Here is a 26,349-nt window from a genome sequence, read left to right as displayed (position 1 = left end):
CCAGCTAGCTGGCTTGTGAGCATCTGGGGGAATTCTCCTGTCTCTGTCTCTTATCTTCCTGCAGGAGTGCTGTGGCCATAAATGGTCTCCTTACACATCTGGCTTCTACCTGGGTTTTTAACCTTGGTTCTCGTTTGCACAATAAATGCTTTTATCTATTGAGAGACCCACTATCTATCCCCAGACCCACCCTCTTTTGAACAACAAAAATAATTCATTTTCCATGTATTTTCTTGTATGCTCAATTCTCAGTGTAATTGGTAGTATTGATATTAAAATAAATTACTCACAAGTATTAAATTATCTATAAATAATTTATGTATGTTATATATAATTATATGTTAATAAACATTTGAATTACTTTTTCATGTAAAACATTTTCCCTATCCTGATTATAAAAATAGGAATCACCCTGTCTTAAGTCATATGTGTTTGAAGTCTGGACTCTCATTCAAACATAAAGGTCTGGCTTACCCCCTATTAACAGCAAAGTTATATCGTGGCTCCTAAAAAGGATAGGCTCTTCATGAGATAGTATTTATGCCCCAATAAATTAGACATGTTACTTTGACTACATCTTATTAGAGCTATCTATGGACATTCTTCTGGACTCATGTAGGCCAAAGCAACAATTTATTTGTACTAATTTATGAAATATTTTGGATCGTACAGTTTGGTTATCTCATTATATAAAACACCAAACACTCACCTCCATGGTACCTGGACATGATATCATGATTCTAAACTCTCTAAAGAAAATTCTGCCAACCAAGGCTTTCTGTTTGTAGGCCTTGCAGGGTCTTCGTTTGTAATTGATCACTCATTCAGGACCCTTGCCTCCTCTCCTATGATTTTATTTAAATATTAAAAAATAGTAAATCTCCATTTTGCTTCCTTACATTCCTCTTGGCCATAGCATCAATTTGTTCTAGGCATCTTGACGTAAACCAGGTTATGTAAGAGAAGGACTTATATTTTGGGAATGTTGCTGATCAGATCTGAAAGGCGAGTATAGTGTTTGGGTTGTGGAGTCTTTGCTTCAAGTTGGAGAGAACAGAAATTTGGTTAACTGTAGAAAGATCAGCACTGGAGACTAAGAACCACAGCTGGAGCATATCTCCATGTTTAATTAGGGATGTGTGTGGGAGGCTGGAGCAATGACTGCAGGTCGGAAAAGGTACATTTCTGGGGAGGATTTTATCTGTCCTATGGCGATCCTTAGCTGGCGCACAGTACTGAAACCGCAAGTTAAAATCCAGATATACTGCCTTCCTCCAAAACAGCCCAGGGTGGAGGGAAAACAACAGTTGAGAAGTGGGAAGAGGGAGGACAATGTATCAAATGTAGCTGTACTTGGCACAATGTATCCAATGCACACTCTGAAGTGCTGTACTTGCCACAGTGTATCAGATGCACGCTTTGAAGCGCTGTTCTCGCCACAATGTATCAGATGCATTCTCTGAAGCGGGTATTCGCCACAGGATGGCCTGATAGTTGGTTCTTGTCTTTCTTACCATCAACAGAAGGAAGGAAACCTAATTAGTTATGTGATTTACAGGATACATGTGTGTTTTACTTTTGTATGTGTGTATGTGTGGGGTGCAGTGTGTATGTATGTGATGTGTGTATGTGGTGTGTGTGAGTGTGGTGTGTGTATGTGGTGTATGTATGTGGTATGTGTGTGTGGTGTGTGTATATATGTTGTGTGTGTGGTGTGTGTGTATGTGGGGTGTGCGTGTATGTGGTATATTGTGTGTGTGTGAGACTGTGGTGTCGTTTGTGTGGTGTGTGTATGTGGTGTGTGTGTGTGTGACTGTGGTGTCATATGTGTGGTGTGTGACTGTGGTGTTGTGTATATGTGGGGTGTGTGTGTATGTTGTGCATGTGTATATGTGGTGTGTGTGTATGTAGGTGGTGCATGTGCATATGTGGTACATGTGTGTGGTGTGTGTATGTGGTGTGTGAGTATTGGTGTATGTGGTGTGTGTGTCAGTGAGTGAATGTGTACATTGAGGCCAGAGGGGGATGTTTACTGTTTACCTTTCTTTCTTTCTACCTCATCCCCTTGAGACAGGGCCTCTCCCTGAACCTGGGGCTTGCCAGGTTTTAGCGAGCCTGACTGACTAGCAGTCAACCCCATCCTGTTTCCATTGGCCCGGCCACCCCTTAGTGGGTGGTTATAGGCACATGCAGCCATGCCTTACCCAGCAAGGCATCGTCTCAACACTATGAAGGTATATTTTTAAAAAATCCCATCGCCGGGCGGTGGTGGCGCACGCCTTTAATCCCAGCACTCGGGAGGCAGAGGCAGGCGGATCTCTGTGAGTTCAAGGCCAGCCTGGTCTACCAGAGCTAGTTCCAGGACAGGCTCTAAAAAAGCTGCAGAGAAACCCTGTCTCGAAAAACCAAAAAAAAAAAAAAAAAAAAAAAAAAAAAAATCCCATCAAAGCCAGCATTCAGCTCATGCTGACATTGACGCCTAAGGAACTTTCTCCTGTGGGATTTTCTGAAGAGGGCATTTGCTTCTTGGTTTCAGCATCCCCGACTCCTCAGACGTTGGTTTCTTCACCCGAATGTGAGTTTAGTAGCAGGATCATATGAAGTGCCGGAGAAACGTGTGGCAGCGATAAGCAGGCTTAGAAGGTTTTGGCGAATGTTTCCTGCATCTGTGCATATACACATTGTACCATGTTTCCCAGGCAGGAGCGAAACTCGTTCCGTCCTGCATGTGGAGATATAGGTTGCTAGCTGTCATCCATAGATGTTTTAATTTGGCTGGTGAATTTTTAATTTCTGGCTTGAGAGATTGTTTGATTCTTCCAACTTCTGAATCATCCTAGGGAAGTAGTATTTGTGAAAGCTACATTAACTTGAATGGCTACAGAGTTGCTAAGTGTAAGAGTTGACTGTCTGCCCTGGAAATGTTGTAGCAATGATCAGAAGTGTACAGTTAGCCCAGTGGCTTCTCAGAAATTGGGAGTTGGGGGAGTGGCTGCTTCACAGAGCTTCCTGGTTGTAATTAGGGCAGAACAGGTAAAGATGGGAAGAAGCAAGACTCGTTCATAGTGATGATGTTGACATTCAGAGGTAGCCAGCAGAACTGTGTTTTCTCTCCAGAAGTCCTGGCTGTAGTGTGGATTGTGAAGTATTCCTGAGACACTTGGAATGTGTTGGGGACTCCCACCATCTGTCAGAGAGAGGCATGTACAGTATTTATTTGAACACACGATGCTGAGGTCCCTGCCAGATTAAAGACACGATGCCCTATGAGGATACACCTAAACGAACACTGTCACATGTAGCCTCCAGTATTTTCATTTTATTGGTCTGACTAGAATAATAAATAATATAATGGATTTTAATATATTAGACATTTATACCTTCTTTCTGAATTAAAACTTTAAATTAAAATGTAAAAAATAAAAGTTTTATTCTTTATTTCCCCATTATTTTTTGAAGCAATTTTAATGGAATTGATGGCAGAGAAGTTTTTTGAGCCTCAAATTTCCTTGTAGTAAATTAGTAATGATCCCTGTTTTTTGAAGCGTTGCACTGTTTTGTAGACTCTTGGATGGGAAGGCTTCTCTGACAAGTTCCTCCTTTTCTGTAGAACAATAGCTACACCCTCCCTCCGTGTAGCTTCCCCATGAGCTTCCATCTGTTGTAATGACATAGCTCTGAGACAGATAAAGCTACTTCATTGACATAAACACTGATATCCACCTGCGATGTTCCCTCCAACGATAGAGTCTTTCCAGCGGTAGTGTAGATTCTGTTCATCTTGCCCACAGGAGTTTTGTGGGGGCAATGTGAACATTTTTGTCTCAGCTCATGTTGCTTTTGGGGCTTTGGTTACTTGACATTATAGTGTATTAAATATTTGATCTTCCCCGTGTAAAAGAATGCCCATCTTACCAGGTCCTCCAACACATTCCTATCTTGCTTGCCTCCTTTTGTGGGCTACGAAGTTGAAGCAGGGAGGAGACTATAAATAATTAATGAGGTAACAAGCGCTGTCTCTAAGCTCCCAAGGATCCACCTAACCCAGATTCACATTTCTTTTCCTCTATGGAAATATAAGGCCAAAAGGGAAGATTTAGGTTTCAGTACAATGTGGGAGGAAGATGAGGATGAGGATGCCCATGCTGTGGTCGGCTCAGGGACTTGATTCCTTGGGCATTTCCTGGGAGGCAGCATCTTCCTGACTGGGAATATCCCATCTTACCGTGTTGGAAGGATCCTCACAACGTTCATGGCCTCGTCGGTTCTGGAGGAGCATGGCTCCCAGATGACATTTCCAAGAGTGTGCAGAATGTGTAAGAGTGGGTGTGCGCGCTGAGAGCCGAGTGTGGCTGCAGATGGCCCCGAGAGCTCCGTGGATTGGTAGGAAGGTTCTAAAATTGGATGATGGTGATGTCTGCGCAGCGCTACAGAAAATCATTGAATTATAATCTTAGAAAAGAGTGAATTTTTACAAATTACATCTTAATAAACCAATAAAAACGCCTGATGTTTGTGATGCCACTAAAGGAACTCCCATTTCCTCTTGGCCAGAGGGGGGCTGCAGACTGTGAAGTGCAGGGTCATGTCTGAAGGCTTCCTTAGCTATGACCAGAGCAGGGAAGGTTTGCACGGAGGAGACCGAGGGATACAGGCAAGCTGCCACAGGGATAGTGCTGCAGTCACCAAACAAGAAGAATGGTGCCCTGCCTACGGGTTCTGAAACTCAGGCACATCTCTCTGCGGAGCTTGAAGGCTGTCTGTCTGAATCACTGTAACTTATTCATTAGTTTGAAAACTGTAGTGGCATTCATTTGTATTTTAATAAATAAAGCTTGACTGGAGATCAGAAAAGCAAAACAGCCACACTGGCCAGCCTTACGGACCAGGCAGCAATGACACACACCTTTAATCCCAGTATCCACACTAGCTTGCCATAGAAACTCCATGGTAGTCGTGCCTGCCCTTGATCCCAGAACTAAAGAGGGTTATAAAATGGTAGGAGACGGCTCTTAGACCCATTCTCATTTTGAGGTTTCCTGGAGGCAGGATCGCCATTTTTGGGCTGAGGTCGAGGTAAGAGCCAGTGGCTGGCTGCTTTGCTTTTCTGGTCTTCAGCTTGAACACCAAATATCCTGTCTCTGAGTTTTTATTAACCACGCTTCAGAAAACAGTTTTTTATAGTCAGAAATCTTACCTTTAAGTCCTGTCAGCCCATATAGTTGTCTAAATGACTTGATAAAACCTTCTGTGCAGACTTGAGTTCATATAGTAAGTCTTATTGCATCATACTGGCATGGCTAACATACATTAATTACCATTTTTCTTATTATTTAATAATATTATGACTGTTATTTAATAATGTGCAGAAAAAATTGACCATAACATTTTAGAATTTTGAGCCATTTTGTGTGTGTGTGTGTGTGTGTGTGTGTGGTGTGAGGCATTTCCGTAAGGCTCTGCTGACTTGTATTGCTGAGACTTGAGATAAACCTACAAGGACTCCCTTAGTAAGGGCAGCACAGGAAACAATTGACACTGTTTCTTGGTTCACATTGTTTCTGAGACATTTCCTGTTTCCTTGTATAATATGGCTTTCCCATGAGAACAATTTATTTGCGAATGGTTAGATATGATAGATTTCTCATTGGCACACGTGCTGTGGGGAGACTGTTCGCTGTGCTTTGTAGTAGCAAGCCATGGTCTTTGTGTACTGATGGCGGGGGTTGGGGGCTCTGCTTTGGGTGCAGATGCTCCAACTTTTTTCCAGGCGCCAGGAGTTTTCTGTGACATACTATCCCCGAGAGTTCTTTCTTCCATAGTTGGAGTCTTTTTCTTGAAGCAGCGTATGATTCATTTAAGCTGTCAATTTAAGGGAAATCTCATGAATTATGGTGTTTTTAGGGTTGCCTGGTGAGTTTCAGGGAAAGTGGTTCAGAGCAATTGATACTCAGGAGGCTGAGTTACGTGGTGGTATGTGATATTATCTCTGGGAACTGTAAAGTACCATCAAAGAATAATTCTAGAAATGGGAAATGAAACACTTAGATGAGATAACCTAATCTAATTTGCAATAAAAGGGTGTTCAAATTACATCCGAAATGATGATTCCCACATTCGGCTGTTACCCTGTATATAAAGTGAAAGGAAAAGTTTTTCAATTAAAAAAAAGAGATGTGGGACTTTGAGTTCCTTTTCCATCTCCTCTGATTCTGTAAAATGATACAGCTTGTCAGTCTGAAGTGCCTTCCCTTCGGAGGCCTGCAAGCCGTTAGAGCTGTTTTTCTCATGCCCTTCTCTTCAAGGCAGGTTTTTTTTTTTTTTTTCTGGGATCAGTCTTATTTTTATCATCCCAACAACCAGTTTTTAGAAACTTCTGGAAATGGAGAAAGAAAAATGAGAATGGCACGGTGGCTGACATTCGGTTCAGCGTTTCCTAGCGTGAACATTCTAGTGCTTCTAAAATCTCCTCTTTAAGTATGTCTGATTTTTCTCAGTTTGTCCCGGTTCTCGGTCTCTGTTCTGCTGATTGGATAAAAAAAAGTTACAGTGTAAAACCTTATCCCCAGCAGAATGACTTTTTGAACTTTTGATCTTTATTTTTGCAGCTCAGAAAGAATGAGGCTTCTTTCCCTTCATTCTAGTCAATATAACCACAGGTCACGAGAAACTAGAGCAGGGCAGACCTCTAAGGGTTGCCCAGCGTAAGCCCCTCACGGTCTAAAAAGATGAGGCCGAGGCTCCAAGAGTTAAAGGACTGGTAATTTATATAGTTCCTTGGTGTTTGCCTGAGTATGTGAAGCCCTGGATTCTAGCAGAGAACAGTCTGGGCATGATGCTGATACCTGGAATCCCAGAACTTGGGAGATGGAGGCAGTAGGTCCAGAGGTTCAAAGTCATCCTTTGTTCCTTATCACGTTAAGGCCAGCCAAGGCCGCATGAGACCCTGTCTCAATAAGCAAAAACAAAAACCTGCTAAACAAAAGGGGTACATTGAGGGTGATGTATAGACCGGATGACAGATGTGTGAGCACAATGAAGAACTCTTAATTTCTAGTTTGGTATTCATTGACTTTCCTAAACCTATGGCTGAAACCTGTGGGGACAGAACCAAGTGCCAGCCAATGGGTGGAATTATACCGTAGCCAAGTAAAATTTGAAAAGGAATTCTATGTTTCAAGAATTTAGTTGCTTGAGTGAGCCAAATACTGAATGATAATGCCAGGCTCACAGGCTTATCTGGCCTGTGATTGTTGTGTGATTTATGTGTAGAGATATTATGACTTGAAATGACTGTCGGCTGTCTACTTTCCTTAGGCCACCACACCATTTACATTGGGGTCCATGTGCCCAAGAGCTATCGGAGAAGGAGACGTCACAAGAGAAAGGCAGGGCACAAGGAAAAGAAGGAAAAGGAAAGAGTCTCCGAGAACTACTCAGACAAATCCGACGTGGAAAACGCTGACGAGTCCAGCAGCAGCATCCTCAAGCCGCTCAGTGAGTATTCTGGCTCAGCACCTCTCTCCTCCCACACTCATCCTCGGGAAGAAGCTTTCCAGACTCTTGTGGCCAATGTAGAGGGAGTCGGAATCCGGGGTGGTCTGTCTCGTGGGTAATGCTTGTAGACATGCTCCTTGTCCTGACAAGCTGATCTCAGAGCTCATGTGGAAGATTCTGAGTTGATGGCAGAAAGATGTGGGCAAAGTTTAGGCACAGATGACACTTCTACATCCCGAGACGTGAAGTAGGGCAGAGTTTCACAGACAGTAGCAATCAACAGTTAGAGGCTCTTGAGGTTGGTTCAGCTTGGAAATCAGTTCTGCCAAGACAGTAGGTTAAGATGAGGGTGTGTGTGTGTATGTTCACCGTGTAAATGTCACAGTCACAGGTGACATCCGTCCGGATGGTGGGCCAGGTCAGTGATTTAAAAAGGCGTGTCAGAGGGGCATTGCACAGTGCAGAGAGGAATGCTGAATGACACAGCTCTCGAAAGGTCAGCCGTCGTGGGTTTCTTACATTGTAGAAAGCACTAAGACAGAATGGCAGGAGATCAAAGGACACCCTTGGACTCAAGGGACAAGTAGACCATGGGATTCAGCGTGTGTTTACGTTGCTCTGTGTTTGTTGAGTGTGGAGACTCTTTGATGTATGGGGAGCCTTATGGCTGGAACGGGAGTGGACCCGGATGGTGCGAACACATGCTAGTTGCGGAAGATTCCTGAAGACGACGGACATAGCGACAGCTTTCGTGCTGGCAGAGCTCTTCGTCTCTCGCAGAAGCCCAGACCCTGCCATAAAATGCATTATGGGTGGCACAGATAAAGATCAAGTTCAGTCACTGCAGGCGATGACAGGCCACATTAGAATGAACAGCTCAGGGGTGTTGAAAAGTGAATTCGCAGCATTAAATTAAAGAGGGTGTGAAGCGTAGTGATGTGGATCTTTCGTAGGCTCAGCACTGGAACGAGGCAGGTGGCTTAGGAAGCCAGAAGAGGAGCGACCCAGATGGGACCCTGAATTAATATGAAGTGTTGGAGATTTTGGAAATGGCCTAACCTGAAGAGGGAGTAGGGCGGTTGTGAGCTGGAGGCGGGGTTAGAGGGCAGGAGACTGAAGCAGCGCTCTCGTCAGGGGAATGCCAGGGGAACTCCTCCCAAAATCATTCTCCTTGATAATATCTCCTAAAATAATAGTATCTGTTTTAAGTCAAGTCCTTGAAATGCATATAAAAAGGGTTACGACTAGCAGCTTGAAGAAAAAAAAAGATAATATTCCACTCCAAATAGGTTCCTCTGGTTTCTCTCTGTTTACTGTCTGTTTTGGCATGGCATCAGCCAGTATCAAAGAGGGCCACTGCTGTGTACATGTGAGAGATTCCCTCTCTTTCCCTTCTCTCTTCTCCATTTTTTCTCTCTCTCACCTCCTTTGGCCTCCTTCCCTCTCCCTTCCTCTCTCTCTCCCCTCCCCTTCTCTTTTCTCCCTCTTTTGAGGGCATCTCTTAACTCTTTAGTTAATTACAAGAGTGTGTCACCCCTGTCTATATTAGAAAGAAAGAGATGCCCTCACTGAAACAAAAGTGCCCAGGAATTTAGAGGTGATAATGATGTGCCAACGCTTTTGGAAAGGCTGTGCAAACGGTGCTAGTAACAGTCAGGTAATTAGGAATGGGCAGCTCAGAAAGAGGCTCAGTCAAATGTGTGTTAGTCATGGAATGCTGTTGCTCTCTGTGGCATTTGGGGAGCAGTTTGAACATAGCATGAACCCTCCTGGGCACACTGTTTTGTGTCGTAAGCTAGGTTTGGGCAATGTGTAAGCATGCTATGGACCAACTGTTCGATGAGTGTTGGTTTTCAGCTTGCTTGCTGTTTAGCCAAAGATGAGTTTGAACTTCTGATCCTTCTGTCTCTATGTCCTGAAGAGCTGGAATTATAGGCCTGCCCTGGTTCATGTGATGCTGTAGGCTGATCTGATCCATGTATGTCAGATGAGCACCAAATGAATGATAGCCTGGTCGGAGGATTTTTTAAGCCTCTTTTCCTCATGTTAGACATGAGATATTTTAGCTTTAGTCATCTAATTTGATGCAGAGGTCCTCTAGGTCCTCTTAGAAATTGTCGTCAGTTTATCTGCTTCAGCATGGGTTGTCCAAATGCAGAAAGACTGACACCAATGTGCCAACATTTTTATGAGAAAATGCACTCGTGGAATGCCTGCCTCTTGTCCTGTTGTTGTCTCTCATGGGCGGCTGTGTCTTGTATCTAGACCTTCTGAGATCCTTGCATCTCTACAACCTGTCATGTCCTGAAGATGAGGTGCTAAGCGTGCTGCCTGGGAATCACGCAGTAATTGTATCTTGAGGAAGAAAACCCCTCAAGCAATTCACAGATAAATAGTAGCTTGATGAGAGGCATCTCTGAGTCCTCCTCTGCTTTCACTTCCATGGGCAATCCTGCAGTGCTTTCTGTTGGGCGTACATCTAAACTCTGTCTGACTTGTGGTTTTCAGCTTGGCTGCTCTGCTTTGGCCCAGGGTGCTGTCACGTCTTGCTTTGCTTTTGAAGTCTTTTTCCACTCGAGGCAGCATTGGTCATGGTGGTCATAAGCTGGGCCATGTCCCTCCTGTGCTGATGGCTGCCTGTTGACCTTAGAGCAGCATCAGTGCTGTGCATCCTGGCACCCAGCATCCTTCCTGTCCTGCATTGTGCCATCATTGTAATCATGCTGGTGTTATGGACCCTTGCTTCCGAGCTGGTTCCTACTCCTGAGCCTTTGCACATTCAATCCCAGCTTCCTGGAATGGCCGTACCATTCTTATCTCCATTGGCTCTTTCCTTTCTTCATCGTCCATTCTTAAGATGCTGCCTCTTCAGACAGGCTGTTCTGGTTCCTCTAATGCTGCTTCCTCAGTGTAAAGGTTCCTCTGCCTCTCTCTGTTTCCTTCATGATGCATGTCTCAACTGCCAAGTTTCCTTAGCATACAGTTTTGTATGGAGTGAATGCTAGATTATAAGTTCTATGACTGCAGGCAAGGGTGCAGTGTGTCTTGTTCATTTACTATGACTCCCTAGAGCTGTGCCCGATCCAAAGAATATTTAATACATGCTCACTGAAGAATATTTAAATGACTGGATTACTAATGAGGGAGAACACAAGCATTGCTTTTAGAGTTCTAAGTCTCTCCCACATTCTAAGTGAAAAATCAAGGTGATTTTCTTGCATCCTATCCTAACACATCATCTCTCTGTCTAAACTCCCTCCACCACCATGCAAAATCTCACTCACCCTGACTTTCGATTGTTCTGCTTCGGAAAACACCTCATTATTTCAGCTATTTCCAGAACGGTGTTTTGTTCTGGGAAGATGACTCCCAAGTGTGTAGTCGTGCCTTTTGGTTGTAGGTGATGGGAAGAAACTGATCCACAGCGTACATGTATTCATCATCTATACTTCCAGATGCTCATCCATCATCTATACTTCCAGATGCTCATCACTGGACACAGAGGTCAGGCAACTCTGCTTAGAAGCCACTGTCAAGAAGCCCAGAACAGAATATTCAGCATCAGTTTGAAAGGGAATCAGCCAAGGATTTCCCAGCATTTAGCCACATGGGGAAGATGACATAATTAACAGGTTCATTTAGCTTAGAATAGAGATACGTTTTCTCTTTTCCATCACTTCTGGCATCAAGATCGGGTTCCTAAAAAGTTGGTATGTGTTTGATCCTTACACGTTTGGAGGTGTAAGGATGAAGCTTCAAATCCCTCCTAAGCTCAGCAGCCCTGTGTCTTTACATGGCTCCTGTTCTCAGTATGGTGTCAGGACTGGTGTCCCTGCTAGGGATACAGGGGGGAAAAACGTGTGTGTGTGTGATTGTGTCACACTGAGCAACAGGGAGAGCACGGCTGGGGAGAAAAGTGAGGTGGAAGAACAGGCAGGAGGAGAGACAAGGGAATGAGGAGGTGGCGTGGAGTGGGTGGTGGAGAGAAAAGTTAGATTGTGCTCTTTCTTAAAAATAATCCTTTTACCTCCTCCACCATGCACTTTTTCCCCCCTAAGTTAGCAGCTGCCATCCTCTGAGGCGTGCCCAAAATGCAGGGAAAAGATGGCCCCGGCTGCTAGGATCTAGAAGCAGAGCTCATCTCCCCATTACAAATGGCTTTGGCCTCTGCACTTCATGTTTTGCCAGTGTCCTGGAAGGTGTTTAGGGGCACTGCTGGCCCCTCTGGGACTGTGGACTCTGTGAAGCAGTGTCAAATGTCAGGAGACACAGATACAAACAGAGCTTCATGCTCAGTGTGTCCACACGCTGTGTAGTGTGTTTCTGGACCAGCTGGAGCCTGTATCAGCGCAGAGGTACCGACTGCCTCCCGCCTGCAGGTCTGCCCATGATGGCTGCACAGAGCTGGGTCAGTGCGTGCGGAAGGGCAGTCTTATATTCTTGTATTCTTTCCTAGCTCTTTGGATGGACCCCAGAATGGATGGGTTTTTGCTACTGGACATTGTTCTGTGAGCCAGGGACAATGGATGTCAGTCTGTGATCCAGCTAGATCCAGGAAACTGAAACAGAGAAATGGGCAGTGGCTTTTGTTTGGGGCATCCGGGTAAATGAACAGAGTAGCTTTTCACCAAAGCCAAAGATATTTGTCTTTTTGCCATGTGACTTCCCCTTTCCAGCACTCCCCTTGCCTCGCACTCTCTTGGATACATTTTTTGGGGGGGGGGAAGGTGGAGGAGGGTAATGGTTTTAGGCATGATTCTTGACTTTGATATCATAAAGTACAATTTCTTTAATTATCTGTATGCCAATAGTATATGAGTAGGTCTAGAGGGGAGAAGCGAGCCTGTTGTGTGTGAGGAGAAGTAGCCCCGCTGCTGTCTGCAGAGCACAGACACAGAACAATCAGGCTGCCCCTTTCATCCTCCTTCCCACTTTCTAGAAGTAGGAGGGGCATCTTATCTTTAGGTCTGAGCACAGAAGCTTTGTGCATAGACAAATGACTGAAATCTTAAACTTTATCCTTTCCAGAGGAGGCCTTATGATAGAGCTTTCTGGAAGGACTGCTGTCTAGAGCACTTATGGCCGTGTATTCCACTCAGATGACTTGAGCTAGAAACTCGCCTCATACCCTAAAATCAGAGTCTGTTTTGCTTTGTGCTCCCCTTTCCTCATTTGTCAGGGATTATGGTGACATCAGATGAGCTCTGCATCTGGCTGACAACATTCTTTTTTTTTTTATTTTTATTTTTATAAATGTCAGTAGTGAAACGATCCACCCTTTCTTCTTGTAAAGGATGAACAGAAAGCTACTATATTTCTCTAGGACATTTATGAAAAGTTATCTTCACCTTGAGAAGAAACTGACAATATAAATGTCCACTAGACAACATTCTTTAGAAGTGTGTGTGTGTGTGTGTGTGTGTGTGTGCACATATGCACCTGCACACACATGTTAGTGCTCACACTCTTCCACTTGTGCCACAATATGTTAGGGATGTCAGAAGACAACCTCCAAGAGCCATTCCTTTCCTTCTACTTTGTGGGTTCGGAGGATTGATCTCTGGTCGTCAGGCTTGGCGGCAAGCAGCTTTCTCAGCAGAGCCATCTGTGGACCTGGGCCTATCAAAAATCGCTTGGAGCCATTCTGCCTACCTTCTGCAATCTTATTTCCCCTCATCTTCATGCAGACCATCACAAAAGCATCGGGCTGGACTTGGTGGAGATCAGTTCTCGATAGTTAGCCGTTTCTGTTTGTTCTTTAAGCCCTTTCAGCCTTTCCTTCCACCAGTGGTCGGTGTTCCTGCTCTTGTACCGTTGACAGGGCACCTGGCTCTCAGTAGACCCTTTGAACTCGCCAGTGGGTGTCAGTCTGGATGTTCCCTGGCAGGTGGACAGATCAAGGAGCCGAGGAATTCCAGGCGTGGAACAGGTAACTACTGAGCTGCTTGGGTGTGTGGAAAACTGCCCGTGGCTAGTGCCTGCTTACCACACTCTCCTCACATGTAGTCAATAGTTGGGCTGTTCTATACTCTGCAGACAAATGGGTTTGCTCCCTTCCATGAAAAGAATGCCCCCCTCTTCCTGTTTCTCAGTGAAATGAAAATGTCTAGGGATTTGAGGCAGCGTGAAAAGGAAAAAGGGTTGACATATGCTGCCGAGTTCGTTTGTGCAACCATATAATTCTCCTGCGGCGCAAAGATCGTATATTCTGGTGGTAGTAGTGGATATAAGATAGCCAAATCACAGTACTCTGTCTTTTTTTAATATTTTAGGCAGCCCAGAGTTTCTGAAATGTGCTTCTCTCAGTCACCTGGACGTGCTCTCCGAATGGCAGTTCTTCATTTTCTGTTGCCACTGGCTCTTCTATTCCAGCTCACTGTGCCACGAGATGAGATGTAATGAGTAGTGTGTGTCCATGCTGTGGGAGAGTTGATGCTGTTGCTATTTATAGTGACTCATGAGTTCAGGAGGCCTCAGAGTGTTCTGGTATACTCTGGGTGCTGGGCGTTTGGAGGGCTAAAAGGAGTTTCTAACTTGGAGTGGAGACAGGGGAAACCCAGAAGGCTGTGCGGAACTTAAGATAGGAGATCTCTTTAGGGAGGTAAACAGAGTTTAAATGGCTGACCCAGGCATCGCCACCTGAGCAGAAGGCAGGATGTGTCCTGTGGCCTGGGGTTAAAGTTTGAAAGGCAGGAGGCTGGAGTGCGTGCATGTGACTGGAACTCAGTTGAAGAGTGACAGACACTGGCCAGGATCTTCCTGGAATGGCATTCTGTTTAGGAAACTTGTCACAGGGAAGGAAGTCACTTTTGAAGGACATGGGTGCTTAAATATCAGGGATCTAAATTCAAGACTCTATGAGTATGACCTGTAGAAGCAGAAGTAGCGGGGGCGAGAGACCAGGGCATGCTCGATCCAGTCTCTAGAACTCTTTGAAGAACATTCTCACGTGTAGGAGTCTTGCTTCATACTTTTATGGAGGTGTTGTGAACACGGAGTCCCCAAGTTCCTGGTCTTTGCCTCTTTCCTGTTCTTTCTCCTCCCTTCCCTTGGTGTGTCATTGTTTCTCCAGTTTCTCTTGTATTTCCTCCTTGCTCTGAATTTCTGGCCAATCTTTCCTTATTCAAGTGTGTTTTCTGCCATTGGCCTCCTCTTTGAAATAGAAGCCTTCCTTTGAGAAGGTCCTGCCAGGTACCCAAAGGACTCATTCCATTGAGTCTCTCCCCTTAACAATAGAAACTCAGTGTCTTCATTCCCCAAACCAGGTCCCCAGCTTAGGGTTCTAGATATTGAAGATGAAATTGACTGTGGGTCAGAGCTTACACTTTCCTTCTTTTTAGTAGTTTAACTGAAGTTGCAGGCTTACCTTGCCTTAGTGAGGCCTCTTTAAATTAATTTGTACCCACTTGTAAGGTTTTCCAGTTTTTTGACACACGTGGTAGTACCTAAATATACAAGCTGTCACATGGACTCTTATTATGTCCTGGTCGGTGACTTACCCTTTTCAAATCGGTGTCGTTGCCCTAAAGACACCAGCTGTATCATGGACATATTCTGAAATAGCGGATCCTTTGAATGGATAGCTAAATTACTTATTAGTCATATATATAGTCTATTCAAGAAAATAAAAATGTGGAGGTAAGGGTTACATGCAATTTAGTCAATATTAACAGTCATCTTGGTAGATAACAGTTGTTGCCAACTCAGTTCTAGAAATCACCAATTAGCCATCAAATGGATAGGTTCAGTAATGGTGAAATGAGAAAAGGCTAGGAAAAAAATATAATTATGCTTATGTTATAGCTCCATGGCTTTGCTTTATAATAACTAATTTGCATATAATTCAAGTATTTCCGTGATCTCAAAAAGTAGATAAAAATGCTACCCTTTATATATATTTTTTTCTTGTGACAAAAATATCAAAATATAAATCTGCAGGACAATGTGGGTATCCAAAATATTATCAGCTTTTCTCTAAGGAAACAGAGCTTTCTGGGTTGGTTGGTAAACCTGGCCTAGTGGAAGATTGTTTAGTTAGTGTTCATGTTCCGTGGTGCAGAGTGAGGATTGTACATGAAGGAGGTCACTTAAAGCAAGTGCTGTGTGTTATGAATGTGTCTCCAAGGCTGTTCTTACATAGAGAACTCCAAGAATTGCCTCTAATGGACATATCGATAAAGCACTCCCTGAGGCTTAGGGAGCATTATGGAAGAGAGGGCGGAAAGACTGCACGAGCCAGAAGATCAGGGAGCATGCTGTGACATTGTATCTCCTTGTAATGTCACAAGCTACACTCTTAGAACCTTACCAACGTGACTGTCCAGTGTGAGCTGAAGAAGGATGATACCAGTGGACCCGCCAGTTAGTTGGGGGAAAAGTTCATGAGGTCTCAACCCTACACAAAGGACTATAAGCAACTGAGTAAAGCTGGGATTGGGAGATATGCTCTTCCCCAGGGAGCAGCACAGCAATCGTTTGTCTGGTGTTAATCAACCCTGAAAACATGCCAACACGTAACTTTATACAGACTGAACAGGTTATGCACACATATGTGAAATAACAGTGAAAAAGAGGCCCTGAATTTGAAGCAGGGTAGGGAGGTGAACACAGGAGAATTTAGGGGGAGAAAAAGAAAGGAAGAAATGTTGTAATTATGTTAGAATCTCAAAAATTATAAAAGAAGAATCGACTCTGCGTGTGTATCTGGCTTGCAGATTAAGGTTTATGTTGGTTTCAGAATGAATTTAAATGATCTTCTTATGTTCTCGGAATTAAGAAAGTAATCCTGAAACACCTCTGGATTCATGTGTTCTTCATGTTTGCCAGCAAAGCAGAATTCCACTTTTTAGTCTTTATGGTTAAGCGTGAGTTGTTTGATGGCTTTTTCTGATGGTGGTAACAGTGATCCAACACTTTGGACTCACTCAACCTCAAGAACCTATAGATAGCTGTAAAACTGAAGGCAGCTCTCAGTTCAATTAGACTTTACTACTTCCTATGAAACTGTTAAATAACAAAAACAAACCAAAGAAATGGGCAGGACCACTGGGCGGCCGGGGCCCATACCTTCCTCCTGAAAACCAGAATCCCATAGGCTAACCAGGCCTGGATATTGTCACTTCAACCCAGTTTCAAATAGCTTTACCTGAAGATTTCTAGAAACAGTTTGTTTTTGTTGTGATTATGAAATATTATAGTGAGTCTGTTACTAGCTCCTTTATTCTTACACTTTATTATTTATTTGTGCTGATTTAAAAGTCAGCAGTAAAACCTTTCTGCTATTATGAGCTAGGGCCTGCCTTATAGCTATGCTTTTCTTAGTACTTTAAATTTTTTGAGTTAGGACCAGGAGCATACTGTATGATAAAGAACCCTAGCTTTCTAAAATACCCTCTAGATCTTCCCTGGTCTTCAGCATGGAGACATAACTTCGTGATGGTACATGCCTGGTCTGCATGAGGTTCTGGGTTTGGTCCCTAGCGCTGGTTAAAAAAGAGACTACTGTAATCTTCTAGTAGGTCATTGAATTTAACTCCACAATTCAATTTACGCTCTGTACAGGAGGCTTCTCTGAGCAGCAAGGTGTTCATGGTTCACACTGCCGCGCTGCTCTCCTGAGCGTCCACACCACTTGGCAATCTGCCTGATGACAGTGGAAAGTCAGAGTGAGACGACGGGACTTTTTTGGGAAGACAGCTGGCACTAGGGGAATTTTTGTAGGCAGTGAACCATTCTTTAATTGAAACCACTGCATGTGGTTAGTAGCTTATTTTAAAAACACCATATGTTAGTTCATTCCTATAGACTGTGACAATCATAGTATAATCAAAAGCTGTTTGTGACATTTCTGTTTAGTGTTCATAAAAGTGGCTTGCTTCCTTGAGATCCTGAACCCTGTGCCAAATGCCAGCACATTGACAATTATGGTTTTGCTTTCAGGCAATTGTGCAACTCTTTTGAGGATGTGGTAGGTTTTTATTTATTTTTGTCACTTTCACTAATTTGACATTGTCTTAAGTGAAGAAAATATTTCCTCAGATTTTTTGTTAGGTAAACAAAACTCTGACTCCTTTTTCCATGGTTCCCCTGAGAGAAGGAAGCTAGCTAATGCAAGTTAGGCTGTGCTTTGTGTCTCCTTGGCCAGGGAGCCGAGCTAGTGCATGAGCTCATTGATACATGATCTATTTGTATGAACTGTAGGCTTGTGGGCTTGTCATCATCCTTCATGGTTCTGGGGCAGTCACCCTGTTAGCCACTATAATAGGGAAAAAAAGAGAGGCAGCCAGATCCCCAAGCCTGCTTTTCAGCACAGTACAACACAATTCAATTCAGTTCAGTCTAACCCACTTAGAGCAAATCCTAGAATTATTTACAAAGCACTCCTGTCCGTGTGTAACCCAGGGTCAGGGGCTAGGAGGGTGACAGTGTCTAAAAACTGATGGCTTATGGGGGACAATGGCACAATCAGATATCTACAACAGTTTGGCAATCGTGCCATGGTTGGTGGGGGATTTATAGACAGTCCCCTAATCACCTGAGCTGAGTCTCGGGGAGCAGGAATGTGTCCTGAGTTAGATCAGGGATGGAGAGGCGCTGGCTGTTTTGACTACCTCTTCATTCAGGAATGGACCCCCATGGCAGGCGATGAAACTAAGAGGCTTCTACCATAGAGCCCATCTCTTCTTAGGATGAAATCATGCTGGTGTAAGCTGACCATTAAAGTCCATTTTGGAGGACTGTTTCCTAGTTTTCAACCACGTTTTATCTTCTTCCTTAATTTCAGAACCCCAAATTTGTTCATAGTAAAAATGTGCCAAGAAAAATTCTTGCTTCCCCAGATTTCTGGATGACTAAGGGATTGCCACATGGCTCAGTCCTGACCAGTGAGATGCAAGCTAAGTGAACTGCTTCATTTTTGGGAGATATGTATTGGCTCCTGACAGATATCAACAACTTTCATACTTGGCAGTGGATATTGTGGATGAGCATTTTGGGTGGATTATTTGCTCCATGAGTAGGGATAACTTGTCACTTCCAGGAAATCATAACCTTGTCACTGTTGATGGTTATCCAGGATAGTTTACTGCTTACATTTGGTGAGTCAGTTTGTGTACGTCAGCTATACGCACAGATATATCTGTCCTCTTTTTCTCCGTATTCACGGGAGGACTATAAGAAAGGATGAGTGAATCTGTGTACAGAATGGCCCGAATTTCATTGACAATAGCTTGCTGATAATAACAATGTTTATTGAATACAAGCTATTTTCTAGGTACCAATTCAGTAGCTGAAAGTCCACCATCTTAATTTCACTCATGAAAATCATGAATCTTGAGGGCTCTGAAGTTCACAGAGGGGGGTGAGTCAACTTTATACAGTTTGTGAATGGATTGCTGAGAGGCCGATCAGCGTCTTTGTGACTCAGAGCATAGGCTAGGGGCCCCTGCACCACAGTGATTGTGAAAGAGGTTGGCTTAGGCTCTTGGACAATTCTGTGCTTGAGTGAATGAATTTAGGGGAGCACTGTGCACATCTAAACGCGGCTGTGGTGTTGCCTCCAGTTCTTTACTTGTACCGTAGGCAGAACGATACTGATGCTAAGAAGAATGTGTGAAGAAGCCTTTCTTTCCCCTCCATGGTACCCTCCAAGTTTAACCCAGAAATCTTTTAGACTTAGATACTGACGTTCTAATGTACATCTTCTTTTGGTAGCAATTGTGTTTGCTCTAGGAAAAAAACAAATAAATTATAAGCGGAATAAATAAAACAGATGCGATGAAATAGCTTAGCAAGATCTTACTGTGGACGGATAGTTTTCCTGCCAATCTGTTTCTTTTTGTTAGTGCCTGTTTGTTTACATTTATTTGTTCTTTTACTCATAGTTTTTTTTTTTTTTTGTTTAAACAATTTTATGTTTTGGAATTTGATCGATGACTTTTGTTGCTTCTTGGACATGTTATAAAATATTTTGAATGGCTTGACCTAGTCACTCATGTTTCCTTGCTCCAGCTTGTTCCCATTGAACAAATTAAGTCAGAAGTTACTGTAAGGACTCTGGGGGACCCCTCAGTAGACTCAGCAACCCCTAGCATCACGCCAGTGTGAGAAGTATGAGGTGCCTTAATAGGGTATATAGACCAGTGATTCTCAGCCTTCCCAATGCTGCAACCCTTTAGTACCGTTCCTCATGTTGTGGTTACCCCTGATCATAAAATTATTTTGTTGCTGCTTTATTACTGTAATTTTTCTAATGTTATGAATCATAATGTAAAGACCTAATATGTGACCCTTGCGAAGGGATCATTTGATTCTCCCAAAAGGTGCTGATAACCCACAGGTTGAGAACCACTGATCTTGACCATTATCTAGAATATTCATCACAGGCATCCCAAGTGCTGTGTTATGCTGGGGTTATGATAGTGAGCAAAATTAAAGATGTGCTTTCCTTAGGGAGACGATTGTCTGGTAGTTGCTACACTCACAGAAGTAGATGGTAGAGTCTACCTGTGGTTGGTGCTCTGCCAGTCTGTTTAAAGGGAAGTGGCTAGGGAAAGATGCTCTGAGAAAGCCAGGGTTGATCTAAGAAAGAGAAAAGACCCCAGATGAGGCTGTGGGCCAGGAGGATGGATGGTGACTCAGAGAAGATTTATTCAAGATGAGCCACGGCACTGAACATGTAGAAGAGCCCAATAGAGAACAGTTTGATTTGGAAAATAATAGCATTCCCTTTGGCTAGTGTTAGAGAAGATTTAGAATTCCCAGTTCATGATAAATGTCCATTACATAAGGCACACAGTAAGTTAAAATACTGATTTTAAACTTACTTTGAAAAGAAACTTCCATTAATTTTTTAAAAAAATCCTCAGTACAACCTCCAACTTCACATGGAATCTTCTTTTCCACAAATACTGTTTCCTGAAAATCTGATGTGTCAAATAAAGCATCTCCCAGTAAATGACTAGTGAGTCTAGCAAAAGCTTTTGGCATCCGTATGAGAAGTAAGAACTTGCCTTCTCGAGTGCACAGTGAGCTCTGTCTCTTTTGACAGAATACTCAGTTGGAACATCCTGTGCGGACACCAGTTCTCCCAACCAGAAATACAGAGCATAGAGGGAAAGAGCATTCCAGATAAAGATGAGTGTTCGGGAGCACTGGCTAAGTCATCCACAGACCTTTTCTCTCTGTGGCTCATCTGGGTCAAGTGACAGGTCAGGAGGACACAAAGCCCTGGTCCCGCTGCAGCTCACTCAGTGGCGTCTTTCCAGAGTCACGTCACATGTGTCACCCAAGTATAGAAGCGTGTCTGCCGTGTGATTTACACCAGGGCTTTTGTTCTTTCGTTTATTCTGCCGTCGCCAGGCCAAGAAGAGAAATGAGTGATACATCTTATCTAACAGAGAAAATGTGGAGTGCCAGTGTGTTTTTTTGTTTCATTGCATTTTTGAAGTCTGTCATCAGGAAGTATGTTTTTTTCCTGAAAAGAAATCAGAAGAGGCCCCCGGAGGGCGTCATCGACCTGACGAGCGTGTTTGCAAGAGCGCTTTCATGCTCTGACTGCATTGCCTCTCTGCCACGCTGTCCCCTTTGCTCTGGCTCTGACTTTTCTATCAGAGTTATTTTGGATGGAGCTGAAAGTTATTCTGAGGCCTTTGTGTGAAGTTCAAAGCCCGTTCAGGGAGTCAGTTAAGCTCAATTTGAATGCAAAACATTTTATTTTACTTTTGTTGTGTAAACCCAGAGAGGCTTCCATACGTAAAACCCTAATTGTTCCATAACTCCGCAAAAGTTATCCCTGCTGTAGAAATTAATCACTGTTTCCCACAGGCTTATTGCCTTGCCTGGGATCATGCTTTCTCTTTTGGAGGAGTGGGGATTTTGATGGGGTCCTTAGAATTCTGGCCTGGATCTAGCTGTAGCAGTGGTTCTCAACCTGTGGGTTACCACCTCTACAGAATCACATATCAGCATATCAGACATTTACTTTGTGATTTTATAACAGTAACAAAGTTACAGTTATGATGTATCAAAGGAAATAATTTTATGGATGGGGTCACCACAGCCTAAGGAACTGGATTAAAGGGTCGCAGCCTTAGGAAGGTGGAGGAGCTCTGCTTTATACCATATCATGAAGTTGAAATACTGGAGTGATCAGGCTGAAGACTCTTACATATCAATTTAACCTATTTCCATTAATCTGTGTATCGCCACATGGCTGTGGCTTACCAGATAAAGTTCCGTTTGGCTCCCGTGGGGCTCCATGGCTTCTCTTTGACTCTGCCTCCTTTCTCCCAACATTCAGTTTATTTTTCCCCACCTACCTAAGTTCTGCCTGCTATAGGTCCAAAGCAGTTTCTTTATTCATTAATGGTAATCACAGCATACAGAGGGAAATCCCACATCAGTCCAAGCCTACCAAGTGGAATGTTTAGAAGCTGACGTAGGAGTGTCTTATATCTATCTGTTGTTTCATTGGTAAATTAATAAAGAAACTGCTTGGCCTGATAGATCAGAACATAGAAGCCACATAGACTTCAGTAGGAACTCATAACTTCTGAGTAAGGCTTTTGATCCTGTAAAGATACCTACCTCTGTTGTGGAATATTTCTACACTCTGTGAAGATATATTGCTGTGATTGGTTTAATAAAGAGCCAAACAGCCAATAGCTAGGCAGGACGTATAGGTGGGACTTCCCAGCAGAGAGAAGAAGTAGGAGGAGATAATTGAGGTTTGGGGAGATGTCAATGAGCCTTAGAGGGATTCTGACATACAGAATGAAAGAAAGGTAGACAGCCACAAGGCAAGTTGTAGTTTAATATAAATGGGTTAATTTAAGTTATAAGAGTTAGGGGGACAAGCCTAAGCTAAGCCAAGCTTTCATAATTAATAATATTCATTTGTGAGCTGGTAGCCCAAAGAAAAATCCTACTACACACCTCTGTGATTTTGTTTAATTTTCTTAATAACCCTGGAGCAAATCTAAAGACAGCACCACATCCTTCTCTACAAATGAAGAAAGAAATATTTATGGAATCATAGTCTGAATTCAGATTTATTTATTAATTATTAATACCTTTTTTCTTTTCTTCTTTTCTTTTTGACAAGCTTATATAGCACAGGCTGATCTGAAACTAGCTATGCAGTAGATGAGGATGGCCTTATGATGCTCACGCTTTTACCTCCAGAGTGCTAAAATTACAGACAGGAACTAAGAGGTCAGGTTTATGTGGTGCTTGGGATCAAATCCACAGCCTTTGTCATTTTAGGCGAGCACTCTGCTGTGCTATATACCCTGAGTTCCTAGATCTTAGTTTGTGTATTGTGTAAATATGATAGGATAGCATGAGGTTGCTGTGGCATTTAAATGAGCTATGTTGCCTTCGAAGGGTACCAGCAAGGAATCAGGCTCTGGGCATGTTAGTTATTATACCGCCTTCCTTTGTTTTATTTGTACGTTAGCAAGGAACTCCAGCTTCTACTTCATCACCTTTGAAGACAGCAGCAACTCCTTGTCTTTCTTCTTTATGTTGAAGCAACAGATAGGCTAAGTTATTAGTGAGTCAGGGCAATGGGGTTTTGAACTGAAGATTTAAGAGATTCTGTAGGCACGTTTCATTCCTAGACAAGTCAGCAAATTATTCTAAAAATGGAGAAACACCTACCATCCCTATTATTAAGAGCTGCTTGGTTCTAGCCCAAATTTAACTTTAAAAAGAAATGAAAAAAAAATCCAGCGCTCTCTGGATGACATTAATAGTATGCAAATACTTTGGGATACAGCAGTAAATGTTTTGCACACAGTTGTTAGAGGCACACAGCAATCTTCCTTCTTATTATCAGGGACATGAAGAGAGCATGGGGACCCAGCTCGCGAGCTCCCTGGGCAGCAATCCATCTGTGCTGTCTTCCAAGTTAATCAGTTTAGACTAAAAACTAAGCAATGTGGAGACTGGAGAGATGGCTCAGCAGTTGCAAACACTGACTGCTCTTCCAGGGGAACTGGGTTCAATTCCTAGGATCCACATGGCAGTTTACAACTGTCTGTAATTCCAGGATCCAACACCCTCACAAGACCTACTTAACAGACAAAACAACAATAAAATAAAAATAAATAAAAATAACTAAATAGTGTGTTGTATTAAAAGTGTGAACTAATGAATATTCTTTGAGTTGGAATGATTCTCCAGAGAGCACCCTTCTTTTCATGAGGCCTCTTCCCTTCAGAGAATCTTGCTAGAACATTCTAGAGAGTTAGGTATGGAAGGGTGATTGCCTCTGCCCCTCACTGTGCAGCCCCTCAGCTTGCCTGCAGGGGTCCTCAGTGTTGCATCATAATCTATGTGTTTGTGCACGTTCACTTGTTCGAACATTCTTCTGCTTTGATCAGAATCCTAATTAATACTAATTGTCCTGTATATAGCGAGTGATTGGGTCGAGGCGTGCTTGTGTGCATACATTATCCTGGGAGGTCTTCAGAGATTACTCCTGCTCTCCATGAGTAAATATGGATCTGAAAGATGAAATGAATTAAACAAGGAGAGGGGCATGTGTGAGAAATACTCAGGCCTGGTGCTCTTTTCATAATGCTTAAATTCCTATCTTCCCCTGAGGTTGAATTATATAATTGGATAGCTAATAGCTGCTCATATTGCACAAAAGATTTGAGATGACTTGTGCTTTTATTATGTAAAACTTTGGTGAAAACAGGAATTAAAACCAAGGAGGCCACAGAATACGCAGAACCATTATGGCCAACGTTGTTCCTGGAGTTGAACTGAATTTGCCTGAGATTCCTGGCAGTCAAGATGAAAAGCATAGTTGTATATTTCCTATCATAAAAGGAAAAGCATACTAAGGAGCAGAGGTTTTATTGGGATTATATTCTAGAGCGATGGTTTCACTGCGGCTTTAGATAAGAGGTGATACGAATAACAGTAGATAAGGTTCTTGTTCTGCTTCCATTGCTGCTGTGAGAATTCGCGGCTGGCAAAAACAACATAGAGAGGAAAGGGTTTATTTCAGCTCATAGGTCATAGTCCATCACCGAGGAAGTTAGGGCAGGAACTGGAAACAGAAACTGGAAGAATATTCCTTGTTGACTCATTAACAGATCCATGCGTAGGTAGCCTCTTCAGCCCAGGACCACCTGCCAAGGGACTGGTGCCACTCTCAGTGGACTGGGGCTCCCTGCATCACTTAGTCAAGACCATGTAGATATGTAGATACGTAGACATGTAGACTCTGTAGATATGACCATAGGAGGTCTGATCTGGGGAATCCCTTAGTTGAGAGCCCTTTCAGGTGTTTCTAGGGCTGTTATCAAGAACATTTTAAAGCTAAACAGGAATATAAAATTGTTTCTCAAGCGGTCTGAAAATTGTTGGGTGCCCTCTAAGAATTTGGCTCTCTGTTAGAAACTCTGGATACCTTATTTTATTTCACCTTCAGAAACATTTTATCATGACGAGTTACTTTTTAAAGGATCGCTGTATCTATTTAATGACAAGGCCATTCAGTGTCAAAGAGCCCATGCTATTTCCTCAGGGCTGCATGGCACCCATGAAGCCAAGATTTTGCAAATTACACATGGGCCCTGTAGAATCTCGAGCCCGTACAGTTTGCACCCTCTCATGCTGCTTTTGAGGTTTCTGTGAGCCAAGCTGACTAAATGCAAATACAGCTGGCCCTCTATATCTGTGGACTCTGTTATCCTGGATTCAACCAAAGGCAGGTCAGAAATACTTGGAAGAAGAAAGGCTATATCTGCATTGAATATGTGTAGACCTTTTTTGGTCAGTGTTCTCTATGCAACTGCCTTTTCATTGTGTTAGCTATTATAAATAACCCAGAGATGGTTTAAGGGGAGAATATGCTACTGTGCCATTTTATATAAGAGATTTGGGCATCTGTGAAATTTGGTATCCATGGAGATCATGGAACCAAAACCCCTCAGATACCGAGGGACAGACTGTGTATCATCTTCTGGTGGTTATGTGTTATCCAGGAATACATTTTAGAGGGTAGTCTTTGTAAACACCAGTCTCACATCCAGGCTTTGGTAGGAGGTGAGTAGTGGGAAAGCTCATATTCTGGGGCTTCTTAAGCCCCAGATTGGAGATTAGCAGTCATGACTATGTGTTGTGGCTGTTTAAGACTAAGTGCTTTAAATGCATTACCATCTTCAGCCCTTCCTAAAAGCCAGCAAGGAAGGTATTCTTGTATCCCCACTGCAGGGGAAGAAAGAGAGGCTCTCTGAAGTTAAATGACTCCAAAGTATACATAAGTCCAGCGGCAGGATTCAAACATGGACCACCCTTGCTCTGCTCAGCGTAGGCTCACCATTTTCCTACAGGGCTCCTCAAAACAAGAGGGATAATTAATAATTTCTTGCAAGTCTCTTAGGTCCTAATCGGGACTCTTGCCTGGAAGAGAGATTGTTTTCCCTTATAGTATACACGTGTGCATGTACACACAACACATACATACACACCACACACACACATACACACACACTCTGCAGGGAGACCTGTAGTGCTCCTCCGGTTAGGTGGAGTGGAATTTTCCTTCAGAGGCTGCTGAACCAGCTTCAGCATGTGCCCTACTCTAAGTGGAGACAGTCCTGCGCTGCAGAACGTGAGTGCTGGGACTTTCTTGTAGGATTCTAAGGAGCGTGTCCTGATGAGTTTTCCGCAACCCCAGAAAGGCAGTAAAACCATTTCTCTGGATTTCATTTGATGGGGTCTCTAAGGATCCCACCAGGTTAAGCTAAGTGCCAGAAATAGGGATGTCAAAAATTGATATGAACAAGTTTAATTTTAGAGAATGGAGCAAAAGTAACAATCTTAGTTTAGAAT

At 43.2% G+C, this 26,349-nt stretch overlaps 1 protein-coding gene and 1 non-coding gene across 2 annotated transcripts in view; one reads left to right on the top strand and one right to left on the bottom strand.

The window, feature by feature from the left end:
• Slc4a4 (solute carrier family 4 member 4) overlaps positions 1–26,349 on the top strand; it is a 330,071-nt gene that overhangs the window by 59,146 nt on the left and 244,576 nt on the right. Inside the window, exon 3 of the mRNA XM_038315817.2 lies at positions 7,318–7,497. Within this exon, the coding sequence (XP_038171745.1) occupies positions 7,318–7,497 (180 nt within the window). The remainder of the gene's footprint in view (positions 1–7,317; positions 7,498–26,349) is intronic.
• Positions 12,749–12,876, bottom strand: LOC119806100. The gene has a single exon (XR_005284132.1).

This window comes from Arvicola amphibius, chromosome 1 (assembly GCF_903992535.2).
Source record: "Arvicola amphibius chromosome 1, mArvAmp1.2, whole genome shotgun sequence".
Taxonomy (NCBI): Eukaryota; Metazoa; Chordata; class Mammalia; order Rodentia; family Cricetidae; genus Arvicola; species Arvicola amphibius.
Note: the sequence above shows the minus strand (reverse complement) of the source record. Positions and strands in the feature narration are given on the sequence as shown.